General features: G+C 42.4%; 1 protein-coding gene across 9 annotated transcripts in view; it reads right to left on the bottom strand.

The window, feature by feature from the left end:
- Window positions 1-23,270, bottom strand: part of ABI1 (abl interactor 1) — a 118,380-nt gene that overhangs the window by 74,597 nt on the left and 20,513 nt on the right. For all 9 annotated transcript variants that reach the window (XM_050939115.1, XM_050939120.1, XM_050939118.1 and 6 more), the window contains exon 2: window positions 5,715-5,882. In XM_050939115.1, the coding sequence (XP_050795072.1) occupies window positions 5,715-5,882 (168 nt within the window). The remainder of the gene's footprint in view (window positions 1-5,714; window positions 5,883-23,270) is intronic.

Here is a 23,270-nt window from a genome sequence, read left to right as displayed (position 1 = left end):
AAAAACCAGAAAAAGTGGTAAACACAGATTGAGTAAAGTGAGATCCTTTCCCCTTCAGCAAGTAACCCTGGCTCAATATCAGGTTCCAAGGCAAAAGCCTCAGCTCAGAGAGTGTGGCCTGAAGAGCTGTGGCTTATCAGTCTGCCCACCATTGCTGGAGCCTGAGGAAGTGGTTTTCTTCTTTCCTGAGATAAGAGTCTTAGAAGTACCAATATCAGTCACCGTGCATTGCTATTCATGGTAAGCACAGCTACAGCAGCAGGTGGTCTGTCACATGCTCCACCCGCCTACCATTTGTTGCTTTGGGTGTTTGAAATTTAGTTCTGTGCCATGGATCATGCCCAATAATGCATAACGCACATCATATTAACTCAAACATACAAGAAGCAACAGTACAACTAAAACCAGCCCTCAACCTCAAATTCCCATCTCCTGTGGGACTGTTCCACTCTTCTCCAGCACACTCCCAGCAGAGCCTAAGGGTATGTCTACACTACCTGCCAGATCTGTGGGTAGTGATCGATCTATTGGGGATCAATTTAAAATGTGTAGTGTAGATGTGATAAAATAGATCCCAGATCCCTCTCCCGTCAACTGCTGAACTCCAGCTCAGTGAGAGGTGGAAGCAAAGTCAATGGGGGAGCAGCAGCCGTTGATCCTGCGCCGCGAGGATGCAAAGTGATTCTAAGTTGATCTAAACTTTGTCAACTTCAGCTATGCTATTCTCGTAGCTGAAGCTGCATATCTTAGAACGATCCCTCCCCAGTGTAGACCGGGGGTAAGAAACTAAGTTCAGCTGGGCTTTATGCCTCAACAGCCAAGACTTGGATCCACAAATCAATGGACCAGTGCTTAATCTGCTACTGCTTGGAGGGGTTTTGGACATTTGGGTAGGCTTAAAGTCCAGGAACCTGTTGGGAAATTACCTGTAACCTAAAGTCCACGCTAATCTTGTCTGATCATACATTAAAATGAAAAAAATCAGCCTCCAAGCATTATATCATTTGCAGAACAGCTCAAGACAACAGCCGAGAGTCTGAGAAGAAGCCTTAAGAGAAAAAGATAGCATCTGTGTGTTCTATTAGGGCTACTGGCTTTAATTAGCCAACATTACAAAACAAAAGGAATCTGAACACCATATAAATGAGTAAAAAGCCAAGTACACAAATGATGAAATAGAGGTTAACAGACACTATTCTTTTAAACTAAATCTGGGCCTTCAATTTCTAGTTCTAAAAGCTTTCAACATTTTTAATGCCATCAGAAGACCTATTAGTTATTTCTTGCATAGCTCAGGGAATTACATTGTCAGAAGTTTCCATTTTGTCACATCTCTGCACATTTGAAGTCAGCTTTAGAGTCAAGGGGAAGAATTTGTGTATTGAATTAATTTTGTTTTTTGGTCCTATGTGTTATCTCTTGAAAGAGACTCAATTTCTTCCTCTACACTTCAATAAGCACTGATTTAAATAATGAGCTATTTTAAAAAACTGTTTATATTCGGGGGGAAAGAAACTAGTTGCTATGCCCAATACTGCAGCTGCCCTTGCATAAATGTGAGCTCTGATAAGCTACTTTTTTTTTAGTTTTGACACAGTAAACAAGGATGTCCCTGTCAGCCCAACTCTTCTTAGCAAGAAGCAGATTCATCTGGTTTTGAAGACTGTGGAAATGCAATGGTAGAAAGTTCTCCATCTTAATTAAATGTATTTCACTAAGAAAGTGTTTCCTTTACTGAGAGCTGCCCTTTGGTCTCCAAAGCCCATAGCCAAGGGATACAGTTATTTTTGGGAAAAAACTAAAAACTACAAAAGAAAGTCTTTTCTTTCATTTTTAAAAATGAGTAAATTTTAGCTCTCCTTTGAGAAGATGGCTTTATGCTTTCAAGGCTAATATAAACCAAAGTAAACCAATCACAAAGGTTGAGAGAAATATAGCAGCTGGACTCCGCCTCTACAGCAGAAAGTCTGTGGGATGGGGACCTAAGATACCCAAATTTACAAAAACACCCACAAATGTAAAAGTGTGTCCCAAAAGTGTTCTCACTATTCCTCCCCAAAATCCTCAGGCTAGCCCTGTGCCTAGTACTGTGATAATGGTAGACTCCCTTGCATTGGACGGGCTTTGCAAGCATCTCCAAAGATGCTACACAAGCTTTGCATTACTACTTCAGCATGCATGGAAACGGTTGGAGTAATGTGGCAAAGTTAAAAGCAGGTGTCAAGAGTTAAAAGAGCTCCATAAACACATCTCCATAGTGAGGTGCAACAGTGAAGCAGCTCACTGAAGAGCCTCTGAGAAGCCCCGTCAAGTCTCACTCAAATAGGACTTTTATCTGTTTGTGTAAAGCCCTCTTTTTGGTTTGCCTTTAAGTTGAACTGAAGCTTCATAACAAGAGATCAAATTCTCCATGAGCAGAACTCAGTTCTTCAGAGACGCTGTTATATTAAACTGTGTACTTTACTCTTATGGATCATCCTTACAGGGAAGACAGCTCAGGGTAATATTTTATTAAGGCTTATTTTAAACCTGTAGCTTTAATATGGATGCTAATACTTTAACCATTCTTTTAAAGTCAAGATTACACAACAGGCCATTTAACCCAAAAAAAAAAAAAGAGTCTAGAATGAGGCAGGTGATACTTCGATAATGCTCTAGCCCAATATTTAAATTGATCAACAGAAGTTCAGAAACATGCACTGGACTGGAAAAGAACATGGTCACTGTGCTGTATGGGACTGAGGAGGAGATGATTGGCCCACAGAACAGAATAACTAGAGAACCATACCTTTTTTTTACAAATGAAACTAAAGATTAGTCATGCACTTCTCTGGAGCATTGCCAATAGAAGTGTTCCTGAGAATGCAAATGTACCTCAGTCAAAGCTGCATACAGAAGCTTTCACAATGCATGCCCTAGGTACACTAGCCTGGCTCTGGTCCTTGTCTTTCCAACCAACTTTAGAAAACTATCCAATTTAAATACATGCATCTGATCCACTTCAATGGAAATAGTCAAAAAAACTGATACAAGTGAAGACAAATTCTAAAGACCTATTTCTGAAACGGGGCAGTAAGGGATTACACAGTGTGGTGTTTTGTTTTTTTAAATACAAAACTGAAGAACTGATTTTGAACTAAACCTTTTTTTAAAAAAAATAGCCACACATACCAATGATGAAGTTCAAATGTGTGTGTATCTAGTTTTAATTTTGTAAAATGAGTCTGAAGAGATTCCTTTATAATTAATTGGGATTAGTTTCAAGAAAGACCCAACAGCCAAGGAAACTAAAGAGATCTTGCTAAAGACTCTTGCAAAGCTCCACAAAGAACTGATTGTTCACAGCCTTTAGCAAACAGTTCATATATCAGGTGACTCAATACATTCAGAATAGTGCCTTCAATTCAAAACGCAGGGGGGTACACCTTTTGTGCCAGTATCAAATATTTAAGCTTTTACACTATTAGTCCTATCAATGGACCAAGAAGATATAAATAATTTCAGTTTAAAACACAAATTTCCCCAATATTGACTGGGAACTGCTTTTCTTACACACCAGTATTTTGCTCTAGATGACATGAGTGTCCAAAAGTTATGAAAGCGTGGTATTCTGTATATGGTGGTGAAAGAGAAAATGTTGAGATAGAAGGTTAGTACACTTTTATTCCCCATTCAGTTCCTCTTTTTGGAGGTAAGTGAGATTTATCCAGAAATATCTCTTTCCAAATCCTTTCTATAACTAGAAACCTATCTACAGCAATTTTACTTCTAGTCGTTAGCTGTGTGGATGACAGATATATTTGGCAATATTAAAAAACCATACAAAATAAATACATATTAAAACTAAGCAAATGTTTTAGAACAACTTTATGAAAGGCTTTTTATTTTCAGGGTGTATTTACATATTCCATGAAGTGCCATCACCTCCTCCAGTGTACAGTGCAGCTCCTTCTCAGCTGGAATATTTTAAAATCAATTGCCACAATATTTTGTAAGCTCAATACAACCAGAAGTTGATTGGAGTGGGGAGGCAGGAGATAGAAGAGGTGAAGTAGAAGAAATAAGTTCTGATCTCAAGTGCGTGGTCAGGAAGATATACAACTAATATGGGATGGCTGGCCAACTAAGGGTTTCAAAAATCCCCACAAACAGAAGTATTGAGTAGTTTGAGAGAGACCCCTTCAAAATTAATTTTGCCAAAAACATTAAGTTTTATTTAGTATATGGGAAAGGTCTGACTTGAACAAGACCTTGCTGTCTCACTCCATAGTCTTCTGTTGTTGGGTAAGCTGTGCAGTGAATACATAATTAGAGCTGGGTAAGCTAGTCTGGGTAAAGAACTAACTCCCAAGAGCCAGCACTTTTTGAAGGACTGGAAGTGTTTGATTAGACTCTCTAGCCTCCCTCCTGCACTTGGTCATCCCCAAAACCGAACTCTTTTGTCTTGATAATCCAAGCAGAGTGCTGTTTTTTTCTACCATCCCAATTGCCTCACCTAACAATCCCTCACTTACTCTTTAGATGCATATCACATGGACCCACCACCTCTTGCAGGCGCAAGATAGGAGGGGTGAGAATATTTGAATATTTCTAATATTGGGTCAATTATTCAAATGATTTTCAACTGACTGAACAGCAGGTTCACTAACCCTGCTGCTGAAGTAGCCCAAAACTAGGAGCTCAGAGTACTCCCCACACCTTTCAAATGCTCCTCACTTGCAGGAATACTCCCTATTTAGAAGTGCTCTTCTGTTTTTCCTCCTCATGACCATATTTGCCAAATAGCCATTCCAATGGTGGCAACTGCAAACTGCTCCCACCAACTGGCAACAACAAGAAGTTGAATCCTCAGCAAGACATACAGAAGTGTCAGGGAGAGTGAAGAAAAGATGTGGGAAGAGACCAAGGGAAGCAGCTAGGCAAGAGGAGACTATAAAATGGACAGTCCATAAATAAAGGGGGTGGGTGGGTGCTTCATTTTGTGTGTTTCAATGTTACAAAAAACGTTAAAAAGGGATGGGTTGGTCTTGGAAATCACCAAAAAATGTGTTATGTAATTTATGGAGAGTCCCAAAGTCATGGCGAAGGCACAACCCAAATTCCATATTTGAGTTCACTGTACTTGATTACATGAATAAGCTAATGCTGGGATACGAATGAGAAACTCCTTCCAGCAGAGGCTAATAGTGTCATAGCAACAAGAACATGAGACAATATTGGCTTGCTACTAATAAATATTTTAGAGTTGTTTCTTTCCATTTTGTTCTAGAACAGGAGACTCACCCTATTTCCCCATTTAAAACCTGAAGATTACAAGCTTCAGTGACTGAACTCTTCTCTTCAGATCCAAATAAAGAATACTAGCTTATTTTAATTATGTATTTTAGTATTTTAGCAGATTTCATAAGCTAGAGTTGAAACATTGCTTTTTAAAAACTTTAAAGTTTTTCAGTGGAGTTAATAATGACGTTAAAGATTATTAAAAATAAAATAAAAACAATAATTACCCAACTCTCAACCTTCAGAACCATTATGTAGAGAGGCAGAACAAAGAGTCATTACTAGAGGAAAAATTACTAGACTCAGATAATGTTACTTTTGCCAAGATGAAGACCCACTCAAGTGCAAGTTTCCTTAAACCCCAGGAAAGCTTTTAGATGAGGTTCTCCAAAGTAGTTTTTTGTAGCATTTCAATTCCTTATGTAAAAGGTTACCTGGGAGATATGGTTGATGGAGGACTCCATTCTCCGCAGCTGGGACGCTTGAATGTCCAGCAGCTGGAGTACATTGTTGGCCAGTGCATTGATCTGATAAGCAACACTAGCAAGAGACTGGGTTGTGTATGCTTTGGTCTCTTCTAATGCTTTCCTTTTATCGGGAGCCTGAAAAACAACAAATAAGATGTCATTTCTTTAAGGCCAGAAGAGGAGTACAAAAAACATTACTTTTAGAATTTCATTCACCCAAAAGGCCTGATTAACTGCTCTGACTGCAAAAACAAGTCTACATCAAGCAAGAACTTACATGAAAAGGAAAAAAAAACACCATTAAGACTCAAAACATACGATGGTTTTGTTTAAGTAAAGATGTTCCATGCTAAGTAGTGATTCGCTAAGTTTTGACACGACTTATCAATTCTCTGGAGCAGGGCTTTTGTAACCCAACTACCTTTCACTTCCAGAGAGAAGCTTCCAATTCCTCTGACAAGTGAAATCCAGCTTCCCTCTTCACAGTACCCAAGCCAATTAAAAAAGGGAAAAGCATTTTCCAAAATGGGTGTCCCTCAGTGCACAAATTTTTACTATGAAGCCAACTCTACAGCTGCGTTGGCTGCTTATTCCACAGTGGGGGGAGGGGAGAGCACAGTCAGGAGGACATGCATACATAAGGCTCCTGCATGCAAGACCCTTTGTGAAATTATTCCTGTTCCAATGAGGATTTGATAAACCTTCCTTCAGCTGGGGAAGCAGTTCCAAACTAAGGTAAGAAGGGGTAGAAGATCTAAAACAGGAATGGGCAAACTATGTCCACGGGCCACATACAGCATGTCAGACATCATAATCTGGCCCTCTAGTTCCCACTAAGGAGCAGAGTGTGGGGCTTGCCCTGCTCTTGTGCTCCACCCAGGAAGTGGGGTTGGGGACTTGGCCCCACTCCATGCAGCTCCCAGAAGCAGCAGCATATTCCCCCTTCCGGCTCCTACATGAACTGCGGCCAATGGGAGCTGCAGGGGCAGTGCCTGCAGACAGGGCAGTGTACAGAACCACCTGGCTGTGCCTCCGCATAGGAGCTGGGGGGGAAAGGACCATGCCACTGCTTCAGATAAGCACTGACAGGAGCTTGCACCCCTTATCTCCTCCCACTGCCAACCCCCTGTCCCAGCCCTTATCTCCCTCCCACCCTCCAAACCTCTTGGTTCCATCCCAGAGCACCCTCCTGCATCCCAAACCCCTCATTTCCAGCCCCACTCCAGAGCCCAAACCCCCAGTTGGACTCCTCATCCCCTCCTGCATCCCAACCCCAATTTCATGAGCATTCATGGCCCACCATACAAAGTTTCCATACCCAGATGTGGCCCTCAGGCCAAAAAAAGTTTGCCCACCCCTGGTCCAAAACAATAAAAGATCTCGCTCAGACTTCTCCCTGCAAGGAAACAAGAAGTGTCAAGTATCCCAGTGGCTACTGCAGTTACACTTTTGCTGCTTCTCCCTCCCCATGACAACCTTCACCAGTTACCTGTGGTAACTGCCTCCACCAGTACCCACCTTAACACTCACTTCCCAAACTAACATCATCCTCCCGGGGGAGGGGGTGAAGGGAGAAGGGAGAGAAGAGCAGGCAGACAACACAAGCATAATGATGCACTTAGTGACATTTGCCTTTTCAAGTGTGTTTGTATACAAGCAATATGGAGAAGCAGAGCTGTGAATTTTCCCCAATACCACACCTCAATAGGGTGAGGTTCAAAGCCAAACTGAGATTACTCCCCTAATCCCCCTTCAGAGCAGCAATTCATACCTACCTGGTCCCTCCCAAAAGGGAGGAATTATTTTCTACTGACAAAGTGAAATGTGCAGGGAAGGAATGAAGTCTCATTAGAAGGATGACCTACTGCAAATGCAAGTTTCTTTGTATTTTATTGATTTATAGAGCACCGAATCACAACAGCAGCTACACTCGCTTTTGGGGAAAGGCTTCTATTCTAAACCCTTCCTTTCAATTCTGGATTTCTTCTCTTCTCTCCTCCCCATACCCCTTTTGTTAGTTATTCTTTCAAGTTGAAAATAAAGGAGAGAAGAAAAAGACGACATTCCTTGCAATAGCAAATTTAAATTAAGCATAGCCAAAAACAGGGAATCTGGAGTTCAGTTTGCACTCCACCTCAGCCCTGCATTTCCTGACTTCAGCTTGCTTAAGCATCATTCTTAAAATCTTGCATCATTAACTCTTTTGCCTCCACATTTTTTTTTTTTTTTAATATTCAGGAGTAATGACACTATTAAAAGGACGCTGTCAGAGAAGTCAATCCTTTTTTATATTAAATATTTATATTAGTTAATTTCTAGCAATGGTTTAATAGAACGCATTAGCAGTGACTTGGGGTTTGCCATCCTCCATGAAAGGGGTGTGTGGGGAGAGGGGGAGAAGTAAAGAGACTCTGAAGTAGAGGACACTCTGCAACAAGCAGCAAAAAGAATGAAGTCTAATCTAATCAAAATGGTTTATAGAGAGTAGATCACCACTACTATAACTGGTATCTCTCCAATTACCTATCTCCTAGAACTGGAAGGGACCTTGAAAGGTCATTGAGTCCAGCCCCCTGCCTTCACTAGCAGGACCAAGTACTGATTTTGCCCCAGATCCCTAAGCAGCTCCCTCAAGGATTGAACTCACAATCCTGGGTTTAGCAGGCCAATGCCCAAACTACTGTCCATAGCATGTTTTGGCAGAAGCCAAGGGATCCAAGAAATTTTCAAAAATACCACCAAGAGTCTTAACTAAAACAAACAATGCTACTGATCAGCCATCAGGGATACTGAATGTTTTCTATGTTTGAACCAGAGTTGCTACCACTGGTTCAACTTCACTGGTGATAGCGAGATTGGCAATATAGACAGGTTACCATTATTTTAAACCACTGTGCTATCTATACATGCTGTCAGCACGGTTAAACACAGTCGTCAAAAAGCCAACAGGTTCCCAACACTTCTGCCAACAGCGGAGTGGCAGCCACAGTGATAAACTTCAAGCGACAGGTTTAATGTAGTAGAAACAGCCAGGATGAATCCAGTCAGCACAACTTGCACCTCAACGATTCCAAGTATGGCCTCCTCCAGCAGTCCTTACCTAAACAAGACTTATTGAGGAGTTATGTGTGATTGTGGACTGGAGAATCAGGCAGTAAGAACATGATACAAAGACAACAGTTGCAGGAACTACATGAGAGATTGAGTGCTGTCAAATGAGGAAAAAAGCGCAAAGCAAAAACCTTGGAGTAACTGCAGTCATTTGACAATGTTTGATCCTCACTTTCAGTTATTTGACCCAGATGGACATTTTAGTCATTTGAACAAAAAAACTTTGATCATGATTATACAAAACAGTCTGATGAAAATATATAGCACCAAGGGTCAGTTACCCCCAACAGAATTTGGTTAGTATAATTCTCAAAAGCTTCACTCATGAAATTTCTCTTTGCTCTTTCTGTAATTGTTTGGGTTAAAGCTAACGTGACATTTAGGCTTGTGCATTATATCATTAGCTCCCAGTTGTGTAAATCTCAATACCAGTGATTTCCCTACATCCCCCTCTTCCAATTTCCCCAACACCCTCCCCCCTTCGCCCAGTTTTGTGAGCTAGTTACATACCAATTTAGTGACTGTTTGGAAATCTGAATTTAAACTGAAACATTAATACATACTTTAAAAGCTTATACAGTGCATGAAAAAATGTGTATCTGAAAAAGTATAATAGATTTGAAAAGTATGAACATAGACTAGCTTCCTTATATAGCTGTTTATGATGTCAGTGCATTTATTTCGGTGATGTTGGCCAGCCTAATAATTTGTAAGCAAAGTCTAAATGAGCTCTCCCTGACAGCTAGTGATGAGCTGGGCCTGTGGGGAAAGGCTTCAGGGCCAGATTATATTTACATTCACACCTAATCTACCTAGGTATCCAGCAAACAGAGCTGTGTTGTCCAAGTGATAGATTTTGGCTGGGGTTGGGTTACAAACCACTTGAATTGGTGGGAATGGGGGATGAAATGTTGTTCTTATTGTATGAGTAAAGGGCAGTAGAACCGTAGCCTGTGATGATTTGAAGACATCAAAAGAGGGTGGGGACCTGTCCCTCTCCACTGTTTAAAGACAGAGCTGATTAAGCTCCATAGATAGTCTTTTGCTCTGTTAAGTGACCACTGCAGCTGAAATCACTGACAATCAGGTCTAAGTGCTTAGTCCTGTTGTGGGGACAGTGTTCCTGTGGGTACAGTGTTTTTGTGTAAGAGACAGCCCAGACTGCACTAGCAGTAAGCGAGGTTCCCGCACTGAGAGCTCAGCTGAAATCACTGAGCTGGTGGAACCTCAAGAGACCAACTCGCAGAGATCACAGTGGCAGGTGGCAGCCGAAGGTGACACTGCAGGGACATTGGCAACAGAGTGGTGGAATGAACGGTGGCACAACGAACAGACATGGCCAGAGCAAGCAGTGAGCTGCTGGAGAAACAAGCAAAGTGCCTTCTTGTCCCCCACCTGGAAGGTGTACTCACGTGAAAGCACCTCTGAACTCTGAGTCTCCACTGACCAAGGACAACACTGGTGAGTGGAGTGAAAAGTGAGGGGCATGTTAAATAAACATTTGTTTGTTGGACTATATTTTAGTCACTTTGCTCCAGAATGCTAGATTTGTGACTGGGAATGGAAACTTATATAAATGTTTTTTAGTAGGACAAGATTTTTAAAATGCATTATTTGCCAAGGTTGTTATCTCACATTGTTGCTATCTTGGGAGGTCATTCTGTTGGGGAGTTTCTCTACTAAACATTATTATAATTAATTTTTACGTAAGAATGGTCATACTGGGTCAGACCAATGGTCCATATAGCCCAGTACCCTGTCTTACAACAGTGGTCAAGGTCAAGTGCTTCAGATGGAATGAACAGAACAGGTAATCAAGTGACCATCTCCTGTTGCCCATTCCCAGCTTTTGGCAAACAGGCTAGGGACACTCAGAGCATGGTATTGCATCCCTCCCCATCCTGGCTAATAGTCACAGATGGACCTGTTCTCCAGGAATTTATCTAGTTGTTCTTATAATCTTGTTATAGTTTTGGTCTTCACAGCATCCCCTGGCAAAGAGTTCCCTGGGTTGACTTTATATTGTGTGAAGTACTTCCTTTTCTTTTTTTAAAACCTGCTGCCTATTAATTTCATTGGGTGACTGCTAGTTCTTCTGTTATGTGAAGGATTAAATAAAATTTCCTCATTCGCTTTCTCCACACTAGTCAAGATTTTGTAGACCTCTATCATATCCCCATTAGTCATCTCTTTTCTAAGCTGAAAATTCCCAGTCATTTTAACCTCTCCTCCTGTTTCATACCCCTGATCATTTTAGTTGCCCATCTCTGCACCTTTTCCAATTGCAATATATATTTTTTAGGATGGGTGACCAGATCTGCACACACTATTCAAGGTATGCACGTCCCATGGATTTATATAGAGGCAATATGATATTTTCTGTCTTATTATCTATCCCTTTCTTAATGATTCCCAACATTGTCTGCTTTTGTGACTGCTGCTGCACATTGAGTGGATGTTTTCAGAGAACTATCCACAATGACTCCAAGATCTCTTTCACGGTGTTAACAGCTAATTCAGATGCCATCATTTTGTATGTATATTTGAGATTGCTTTCCCATGTGCATTACTTTGCATTTATCAACACTGATTTTAAATTTGCCATTTTGTTGCCCAGTCACCCAGTTTTGTGAGATCCCTTTGTAATTCTTCGCAGTCTGCCTGGGACTTAACTATCTTGAATAGTTTTGTATCATCTGCAAATTTTGCCACCTCACTGTTTACCCATTTTTCCAGATGAATAAGTTGAACAGTACTGGTCCCAGAACCAATCCCTCAAAGATACCACTATTTCTCTCTCCATTCTGAAAACCGATAATTTATTCCTACCCTTTGTTTCCCATCTTTTAACCAATTACTGATCCATGAGAGGACTGCCCTCTTATTCCATGATTGCTTACTTTTCAAAAAAGTCAATTTAAATTAAATATGTGCTTAATTTTTTTTTTTTTAGAAATCTAGATCTATTATGTGTTTTGGTGTAACTTGTATTTTCCTTATGTTAAATTTGCATAATCCTAACAAAACGTTTATTTTATTCATATCTCTTTTATATAACTCATTGGACCTGACACACCCTCTGTAAATTCAAACACACCCCCTAATTTCAATTCCTGGGGAAACCACTGCTCAATACAGATTCAAAAAAACAGATGCCTGCCACCTCTATTTAGGGTTTTTGGGGTAAGAGCAAGGAGGATCAGATTTGTTTTCTGTTACAAAAGATTTATTATAATAGAGTTAAACAACATAGCTTTTTTGTAGCTTTGTCATGGCACCAAGACTGATAGTACTTGGTACTTACAGCATTTTTCAGAGGATTTCCACCTATATTAATGCCTTGTAACCCCTCTATGCGGTAGGAAGTATTCTACCAATTTTACAGAGGATGACATGGATGCACAGGCCAACTTGCCCAAGTCTGCACACTGAAATCAGAGCAGGAATAGAGCTCTGGTCTTCTAGAACCATTACTCTATCCATCCTCTCCTTGAGCAAATGCTCTAATACCAGGTAGTGGTGTTTTCAACGTCAAAAGTGTCTCACTTCCCTTTAAAAGAGTTCAATACATGTGCATTTTTCCCCACACCACAGAACAGCTTTTGAAAAACAGAGCCAAATCCTGGTTCCATTAAGTTTAACAGGAAAATTCCCACTGAATTCAACAGAATCAAGATTTGATCCAATGGCCTCCTGTAAACCATCAGATAGGAACAATTGCTCAGATTTTTCTTGAACCAGTTCAGACAGATTTGGCAAACATACCAAAAGATATTTATAGCTTCAGTAGGGGTTCACTGCAAGTCATCAAGAATGATTTTAAAGACATTATGAATGTATTACTACTAAACATCCAGAACACAGGTGAGAAGGGACTCACTCTGTGGTCCATATTTTAAAAACTTTAAACAGACCAATGCTTCATCGAGGTTTGTTGCATGGATTGGTTCCTGAGCTAGAGTTATTATGGTGCGGTGTGCAGTTACTGGTGAGAATATGTTTCAGGTTGGCAGGTTGTCTGTGGGCAAGGACTGGCCTGCCACCCAAGGCCTGTGAAAGTGTGGGATCATTGTCCAGGATGGGTTGTAGATCCTTGATGATGCGTTGGAGGGGTTTTAGCTGGGGGCTGTATGTGATGGCCAGTGGAGTCCTGTTGGTTTCTTTCTTGGGTTTGTCTTGCAGTAGGAAGCTTCTGGGTACACGTCTGGCTCTGTTGATCTGTTTCCTTATTTCCTCGTGCGGGTATTGTAGTTTTGAGAATGCTTGGTGGAGAATTTGTAGGTGTTGGTCTCTGTCTGAGGGGTTAGAGCAGAACCAATCCATGCAACAAACCTCGATGCTAACTCTGCCCACATATCTACACCAGCGACACCATCACAGGACCTAACCAGATCAGCCACACCATCACCGGTTCATTCACCTGCACATCCACCAATGTAATATACGCCATCATATGCCAGCAATGCCCCTCTGCTATGTACATTGGCCAAACTGGACAGCCTCTAAGGAAAAGGATAAATGGACACAAATCAGACATTAGGAATGGCAATATACAAAAACCTGTAGGAGAACACTTCAACCTCCCTGGCCACACAATAGCAGACCTTAAGGTGGCCATCCTGCAGCAAAAAAACTTCAGGACCAGACTTCAAAGAGAAACTGCTGAGCTTCAGTTCATCTGCAAATTTGACACCATCAGCTCAGGATTGAACAAAGACTGTGAATGGTTTGCCAACTACAGAACCAGTTTCTCCTCTCTTGGTTTTCACACCTCAACTACTAGAACAGGGCCTCATCCTCCCTGATTGAACTGACCTCGTTATCTCTAGCTTGCTTGCTAGCATATATATACCTGCCCCTGGAAATTTCCACCACATGCATCTGACGAAGTGGGTATTCACCCACGAAAGCTCATGCTCCAAAACGTCTGTTAGTCTATAAGGTGCCACAGGATTCTTGGCTGGTTTTACAGATCCAGACTAACACGGCTACCCCTCTGATACTTGACAACCTTTCCAATGACATCTTAAGACCCATCTTGCATAAAGTACATCTCAGTTATCTCACATCCATATCATAACCATATTTCCATGAAGAATATGGAGCGTAATGTCACACATGCCATCTCAAGACCAGTCTCTCAGTTCTCCCCATTTCAGTTTATTCAATATGCTGCCAGTTTCCTTATGAAGGAAATGTAGAGGCTGCTGCCACATCAGATCTCCATCATAAATAAGGAATGACTAAATAGAGCCACTACTTGCGGCAAGAGGAAGCACTCCCAAGAACAGCTGATTTAATTTGGCTGAAGTCAGCAGGATTCAATAAGTGTGGCAGCATTGGAAAGGAATACTTGGCTCATATCAGATAGTTTAAAGACAGTGGGGATTTTGCTTCCCCATCCTGCAATGTGTACTCGTTCGTATTTTTCATCTTTATCTGTTGGAGTGTATGCAACCTCAATTAAAGAAGAAAAAAACAGGACACCCACTTATGGCAAAGATACATCAGTTGACCAATCACTAAGGCTTGGTCTACACTACGCGTTTAAACCGATTTTAGCAGCGTTAAACCGATTTAATGCTGTACCCATCCACACTATGAGGCCCTTTATATCAATATAAAGGGCTCTTTAAACCGGTTTCTGTACTCCTCCCCGACGAGAGGGGTAGCGCTAAAATCGGTATTGCCATGTCGGATTAGGGTTAGTGTGGCTGCAAATCGACACTATTGGCCTCTGGGCGGTATCCCACAGTGCACCACTGTGACCTCTCTGGACAGCAATCTGAACTCTGATGCAGTGGCCAGGTAAACAGGAAAAACCCCGCGAAATTTTGATTTTCATTTCCTGTTTGCCCAGCGTGGAGCTCTGATCAGCACGGGTGGCAATGCAGTCCCAAATCCAAAAAGAGCTCCAGCATGGACCATACGGGAAATACTGGATCCGATCACTGTATGGGGAAACAAATCTGTTCTAGCCAAGCTCCGTTACGGAAGACGAAATGCCAAAGCGTTTGAAAAAAAATCTACAGGCTACACAGTGCTGCATGACAAGCGTAACAGGAAGCCAGAGACTCAAATGGACGCTCATGGAGGGAGGGAGGGGGTACTGAGGACTCCAGCTATCCCATAGTCCACAGCAGTCTCCAAAAAGTATTTGCATTCTTGGCTGAGCTCCCAATGCCTGTAGGTTCAAACACATTGTCCGGCGTGGTTCAGGGAATAGCTCATCAATTTACTCCCCCGCACCCACGTGAAAGAAAAGGGAAAGAAATAGTTTCCTGACTTTTCAATGTCACCCTGTGTCTACTGAATGCTGCTGGTAGACGCGATGCTGCAGCAGTGAAGAGAAGTATCCACTCCTCTCCCCTGCCTGGTGGCAGATGGTGCAGTAGGACTGGTAGCCATCCTTGTTATCAACCCATGAGTACTCCTGGCTGGCTTCAGGTGAGGCTGGCCGGGGGCGCCTGGCTGAAAATAGGAATGTTTCTTGGTCATTCCCAGTAGATGGTACAAAACAGCTGGTAACCGTCCTCATCGTAGCAACTGGGGGCTGAGCTCCATCAGCCCTCTCCCTTTCCTGTGTAAAGAAAAGATTCTGTCCTGCCTGGACTGTCATAGCAGCAGCATGCTGGGCTCCTCTCCCCCGCACCACTTAATGTGCTGCCTGGACTGTCATAGCGGCAGGAGGCTGCCTCCCCCTCATTTTATCTCACTAACAAGTCACTGTTTCTTATTCCTGCATTCTTTATAATTTCATGACACAAATGAGGGGGGGGACACTGCCACGGTACCCCAGGAAGGTTGGAGGAGAAGGGAAGCAACAGGTGAGGTTGTTGCAGGGGCACCCCCCGTGAATGGTATGCAGCTCATTCTTTCTGCGGGATCTGGCACGAAGCAGCTGTGCTCTCTGATACACTGCTTCTCTAGCACACTTGCCCCATATTCTAGGCAGGACTGACTATTTTTAGAAACCATAAAAGAGAGATTGACTCGGGGAGTCATTCCCATTTTTGCCTTTGCACCCCCAGCTGACCTCAGCCAGGGGCACCCATGATAGCAGCAGAAGGTACAGAATGACTGATAACCGTCTCTGCTATCACGCAAAAGCAAATGAATACTGCTGTGTAGCGCTGGAGTATCGCCTCTGTTCGCGGCATCCAGTACACATACGGTGACTGTAAAAAAAAAAAAGCTGAACGGGCTCCATGGTTGCCGTGCTATGGCATCTGCCAGGGCAATCCAGGGAAAAAGGGCGCAAAATGATTGTCTGCCGTTGCTTTCCCGGAGGAAGGAATGACTGACAACATTTACCCAGAACCACCCACGACAATGATTTTTGCCCCATCAGCCACTGGGCTCTCAACCCAGAATTCTAAGGGGCGGGGGAGACTGCGGGAACTATGAGATAGCTACGGAATAGCTACCCACAGTGCAACGCTCCGGAAATCGATGCTAGCCTCGGACCATGGACGCACACCGCCGAATTAATGTGTTCAGTGTGGCTGCGTGCACTCGACTTTATACAATCTGTTTTATAAAACCGGTTTATGTAAAAATCAGAATAATCCCATAGTGTAGATGTACCTAAGTTAGAGAGGCATTAATTATTCAGTGCCCAGTAACCTGTCAGTTGTTTAGCATTCTAGCCAAGATCCCACTCTGATTTATAGAAATGCTGTAGATTTATATGCAGTTTTATATGGTTTTGCTGTAAAGTCCATACAATGTGACAAATCTCTATTTGCTGAAAGAAAATGCAAGAGTATGTTTTCAGCTTTGTGGATAGCCTTATAAAGCTACCCGATTTGCATCAACCAGTTAAAAGCAAATTAGATTAAGTCACATGTAAACTGACTAAAGTAATCTGTCATCACCACATAGTACTACTTAGCTGCAACCTCTAGTCTAACAGGAACAAAGAATGGTCAATATACCAGATTTTACGTAATTTCACTCACTTTTATTCACTTCCCTCTGTTACTAAGCCTTTTTGGAAAGTTTCAGAATGTAATTTATACTTCCTAATAAATGAGATGATCAGATCAATGCTTCAGAGTCTTCCCCCCACTTTCCAACTCATCTGTTCACTCTAGAAAATTATGGGCTAAAATTCTTGTCCCACTAAAGTCACAAGAGATTTTGCCAGAGAATTCAAGAGGGCTGAGATTTGGGTCTAAGCTTTGACAGCAAGGGCCTCTTCAGAAAAGCCAATTTAGTATGGCATAAGTTGGTGGCCTGACAAGACCAAAAAGGAAGTCCCAATCTAGCTCCAATAGTTAGGTCATAGCTGGACTTTGACAGCCTCACCCACCTTCTCTGGGTCATAGAGCCTGGTCCCACACACAAATAGCTGCAAGGATACAAGGACTAGAGATAAAGAGAGAAAAGCAGGAGGAAGAGAAGGGAACACTGAACCGGTGCTAGCACCTGTTAATATGGTAGCTGGTGTTAACCAAGATATTTTGAAAGACTCACTAAAAGTTAAAAGGGGGGAGGGCCCTCACTTGTAGTTTACATTGCCATTTCTATTGGAATGGGATACATTTGCAATGTCAGTAGAATGAGAAAGGAGGTATGTATATCTGGGCATTTGGCTTGGAGACTTCTACCCATCAATACTGAACCCTGACATCTACAAGGTGGCAATCCCACATGGCACAGAAAACCAATAGCTTCTCCACCCAGGAAATGAACACACTGGCTCATTATGAAGCCCCCAATAGCACTGAACTTTTTATGATAGAGCACTCTCACATGTCTCCATAATGAGTTTTAAAGTCTCAATCAATCGCTTCTTCATCTCCCTGATCAGGTTTTTAAGAACTTGAAAGGCTGGGACTACAATTTTAAGAATTTATTCTTTGATTCTGATGATTGTTGGCAACAGGCCTTGGCATTTCTGAGCTCTCCTCATCTTATGTTCAGCTTGGTCTAAGCATTCTGAGTCTGGGCTGCAGTAATGTCTCAGGCTACGTCTTCACTACCGGCCGTATTGGCGGGTAGCAATCTATTTCTCGGGGAATCGATATATTGCGTCTCATCTAGATGCGATATATCGATCCCCGAATGAGCTCCTGTCGACTCCGGAACTCCAACAATGGGAACAGCGGTAGCGGAGTCGACAGGAGGAGCTGTGGACGTCGATCCTGTGCCATGAGGATGGTAGGTAACTCTATTAAGATACTTTGACTTCACCTATGCTATTCACATAGCTGAAGTTGCGTATTTTAGATCGATTTCCCCCTTAGTGTAGACCAGCCCTCAGAGGTTTAGTTATCCCACTCACGCTAGATAATGTTCACCTACTATGAGCCAAAAGTCTAATTTGCACTGAATGTTAAGAATGATAAATCCAGTAGGTCCTTTTAAATGGTTTGAGCATTGGCCTGCTAAACCTAGGGTTGTGAGTTCAGCCCTTGAGGGGGTCATTTAGGGATCTGGGGCAAAAATCAGTACTTGGTCCTGCTAGTGAAGGCAGGGGGCTGAACTCAATGACCTTTCAAGGTCCCTTCCAGTTCTATGAGATAAGTATAGCTCTCTCTGTTAAACAAGTATTGAGGCACTATCTATTGAATTAGGTATGTGGCCAGTGGATATCAGCTTGTTTTTATTCATAAAGCTCTTTAAAACACTGTGCATACAGGTTGCTCTGTGGGCGATCATGTTTTGCTGTTGCTGCCAGTAAGTCATTTTAGTATCACTTCAACCCACAAAAAATGGGAAAAAAGGGGGAAGAAAGTCAGGTCAGCCATTGCAAGGGTTGTAGTCACGAGTCTCTATGCACCAAAGGAAACTTCCAGCAGCTATCTAACTGGAAGCTGCTCAAAGGGATTTAAAAAACAGTTGCTTCCCAGACAGCATAGGGTATTCCTCCCTTTCATATTGTATACAGACTTAAAGGAAGCAAGTCATAAAAGCAGAGTAAGGGGCAAAAGAATTATTCACTGAACTGGATGAGTCTAATTTTCATTTACAAGTAGGGGTTATTTACAATTGTACTGATATTATACAGAGGTGGGAACAAGGAGACAGGAGAAACTGGTATGTTAGACTCCTCCTGGAAAGTGTTTACTAACATGCTCATATAGGAATTACATTTGAGAAATTCTGCTGGTTTCCACATGCACTGCGTCTCAGACCTGGGCCAAAATATGGGGTTTTTTTTGTTTTGGAAAAAAAAAAAAAAAAAAAGACACCCCCAAGTCAGATTCTTAAATCCACATTCAGGCACTTAGTACAAGACCTAACCATCAATGGTCCTGAACATACAGCTGCTCCCCAGTGCCCAGTGCTTTTGAGCCATCAGGAAACACATTTAGGTACCTAAAAATGGCTTTAGGAATCCAACCTTATGCATCCACTTTCTCCTTTTTTGTATAAACATGCTATTATACTAAAATGTCCCATCAAGCATAATGTAGACAAGACTCCAGATGGCCACCAGTATCATACAGCCATTATTTAGCTAGACCTCCTTTAAAACAAGGTTAGGTCACATGGTAGTGAAATTCTGATGACTGTCTGGTGCAGCCTATACTAGCTCTTCCCTCATTACTACCATCAGTGCATCTGAGTCAATAGTAGAAGTAATTGGAAGTTTGTTTTGGGGTTTTTTGTTTATTTGGGTTTTTTGGGGGGAGGAGGGAGAGTGATCCTAGTGTAGGCACAGCAAACCAGCTTCTCTATACTAAAAAGATATAAACATTTGCATTCCAAAGCACATATAAATTTCAAGTCACAATTAAAGATTTGTCTAACTAGAAAGACTTAAACTTGCACAAAATCAGCAGTGTGATTCAGAGTTCTGCAATAGAATATTTATAGTAGAAAAGTTCAAGTATTTTATTAAAGTGATCTCTCCTCCGAGGACAACCTGTCATTTTGCTGCACTTTCTGCCCATCCCAAGGGGTAGGCGAGAGAACAGGGATTTTGAAAGCTGCGGACACTAATTAATTGACTAATTGTTAAGTAAGCTATTAATATACTCTAAGTATGTTAACTACACTTGTGTAATATCTGTTTCTTATCCACTGTCTCCCCTCCAGGGAACTAAGATCCTGCCCTTGCAGGGAAGGCAGTGAAAAGGGGGAAGAGAATGGATTTGATGATCAATACAGCGGTCACCAACTGGTTGATCACAATCATCTGCAGCAGTGTAGCGTGGCTGCCGCTAAGGAAGACTCCCTGCCTACCCCAGCCCCATGCCGCTCCCAGAAGCGGCCAGCACATCTCCACAGCTGGGAGTCTCCCTCTGTGCACTGCTCCCACCTGCAAGCACAGGCCCCGCAGCTCCCATTGGCTGGGAGAGCTGCGGGGGTGGTGCTTGCAGAAAGAGGCAACTCACACAGACACATGCCCTCCGCCCCTCGCAGGGGCGCATTGGCCCCTTCCAGGAGCGATGTGGGGCCACAGTAGGCAGGGAGTCTTAGCTCACTGTGCCCACTGGGAGACCACACTCAACCCCCCTCCCTTCCTGAGCCCCCTTCCAGAGCCAGCACCCCAACACTTTGGGTGCAGGAGGGAGCTCTGGGCTGGGGCAAACTCCTTCCTAGAGCTTGCACCCCTAACCCTGTCCCCAGGCTCAGCCCAGAGCCCCCTCCCACACCGCAAACCCCTCAGCCCCAGCCCAGAGCCTGCATCCCCTCCCAAAACCCAACTCCCTGCCCCAGCCTGGTGAAAGTGAGTGAGGGTGGGGGAGAATGGAGTGAGAGGAACGGGGCTTTGGGGAAGGGGTGTGAGTAGATCCTGGGTAGCCCTTAGATTCAAAAGGTGATCTTGGGCGTAAAAAATGGTTGGAGACCACTGATCTAATATATCCATCCCACCAGATATAACAGTAAAGTCTGAAATGCAGTTACAAGAGCTCTTAACTGCTGAAATAACTGTTTATTTCAAAAGGAATGGGGGGGGGGGGTGGGGGGAGGAGGAGGGAGAGAGAAGAGTTTAAAAAAAGAGCCATTCTAGAACAATTGTAAAACCCAGGGCATTCAGATATGCTTTTTTCTTGTTGACAAACAAAAAACAAAAAAAAAATCTCTTCAACTACAAGAAAATTAGTGTCCAGACACCAAAAGGAGGTAGGAGCAGGAAATCTTGCCAATGAAGCCAGTAAAAGCAGCACATTCAATATCACTACACCACTGAACTTCCTTCCAACTCCCAAGAGATGTTGGCATGAAATAATAGCTACTGCTTCAATACTGCAGATAAAATTTCTTTAAGATAAAAGGTGTGTTACTCAAATCTACACTACACAAAAGAAACTGATGGAACCCGAGTCTCCTCCCTTCATGTAAACAAACTTTCATATCACAGCTAATGTTGACTCAGTGCATCAAACTAAGTTTCTCCCAGTGCTGTGTACCACAAAGCACTGGAAGACTCAGATGGTCACAATCACATTGGAACCCAGATGCAAGATACCAGCACATTTTTCTTCAGAAAGAATGTGTTAGCATTTGGTCAGTCATTCCCACCAAAAGGTGTGTATGTGAGGGGGGGAGAAGAACACCTAAAAATATAAAAATCCCAAAAGGACAGTCTAACACTATTTATTATTTATAAATATTAAGAGCCCCAATCATGGATCAGAACCCTGTTGTGCTTGGTGCTGTACAAATACAGAACCAAAAAACCCACAGTCCTTGCTGTGAAGAGTTTACAATCTAATTATAAGACTAGACAACAGATGGATAGACGGACCAAAGGGAGATCACCACACAGAAACAGCAAGATACTGTCAGTTAGCATAATAGGCTGTGGTGTCTCAGCACACCAGCAGCCTGAAGTTTTTGTACACATCCCAGAAAAGAAGAGCAGAGTTTTAAGGAGGATAATGAGTCAGTTTTGTGGATGTTTATGGGGAGCTTCTCCCAGGCACAAGGAGAAGTTTAAACAAGTAAGAAAGAAAGGCTGGCACCACGAACAGAGGGAGTTGATCTTCAATACTGAAGGAAAGATATGGCCACCCTATTTCCCAAAATAAAAAAAACGGGCTGACTGCCCGAGCCCCACCACATAGCCCAGCGCCTGGAATCGCCAATCCCCTCACAAGCATTCTTTTGCACCCCCTTAAGAGGGCACACACCACTTTTTTTTTTTTTGCGCAAAACTGGGTATTTGTTCTGTTTGCTCTGGCCAACTGATCATCAGAACAGATGCCACTTTGCCCCAGTTTTATCTGTTCAGAATGTTGCTCTGGCCAACTGATCATCAGCTGGCCAGAGCAACATTCTGAACTGATAAAAGTGGGGCAAAGTGGCATCTGTCAAGTACAGAGAGGTGTTGGCCCATGCCTAGATTATCTTTAATCTCCACTCCAACCTCAGTGCTTAGCCGTCCCACTACCTTTTTCCTTGTATTCTTATTTATATGGCTATATAAACTTTTTACTATTGGTTTTAATTCCCTTTGCAAGGTCCAATCCTGTTTGGCTTTTGGCCATTCTCACTTTATCCTTACACTTTCTGACCTTCAAGAGGTATCTTTCCTTGATGATCCATCCCATCTTCCCATTCCTTGCAGGCTGTTTTCTCTTAATCACCTGTTTGAGATGCTTGCTCATCCAGCTTGGTCTGCAACCTCTCTTTACACATTTTTCCCCTTGCTTGGGATAAAGGCTTCAGATAGTTTCTGCAACTTTGACTTACAAGTAATTCCAAGCTTCCTCCACATTCAGATCCTTCAGTTCTTCTATCCAGTCCACTTCCCTAACCAATTCCCTTATTTTTTTTTTATTTTTAAAGTTAGCCCTTTTGAAATCAGGTCTGCAACTAGAATCCTTATTTTTGTTTACCCTTCCATTTAGTTTAAACTGAATTAGCTCGTAATCACTCAAACCAAGGTTGTCCTCTACAACCAGTTCTTCTAGGAGGTCCTCACTCTCACTAATACCAAATCTAAAATGGCATCATCTCTTGTTAGTTCAAAATACAGTGCTTACATCTATGTATACAAATAGTTCTGTCACGGATCTTAATGGGATTGCAACAGAGAGCAAAATTTGGCATATCAATGTTCAGGAAACCATCTCACTCTTCTTTAAAGAGTACAGTAGAGATCAAAATATCTACTGAAAGTCACCTTTTTAAAGAAGTGGTTCCACTGTAATCCAGGCTGTTTGAATTACAACAGCAACCGATCCACCCAATGGGAGAGTGATTTACAAAGCGACACTGACAGATTGCTTCCTTGCTGTCTCAATGCCAGCTCCTCTGTTAATGGCATCTTCCGCCCAATACAACAAATGGTGGTCCTGTTGGCTCTGGAATAAATTGCTCCCCATGTTAATATTTTTTATTATACTATATAGATAGCACTGCTCTACAGCCAAAATGCTTCTGAAATAAATGCAGTCCAACTTTACTAATTCTGGGTCACTGAGAATGAAAATGATGCTTAAAATTGTT

The sequence above is a fragment of the Gopherus flavomarginatus genome, chromosome 2 (assembly GCF_025201925.1).
Source record: "Gopherus flavomarginatus isolate rGopFla2 chromosome 2, rGopFla2.mat.asm, whole genome shotgun sequence".
Lineage (NCBI taxonomy): Eukaryota > Metazoa > Chordata > Testudines > Testudinidae > Gopherus > Gopherus flavomarginatus.
The sequence above is the reverse complement of the archived record's forward strand: the minus strand, read 5'-3'. Positions and strand labels throughout refer to the sequence as shown.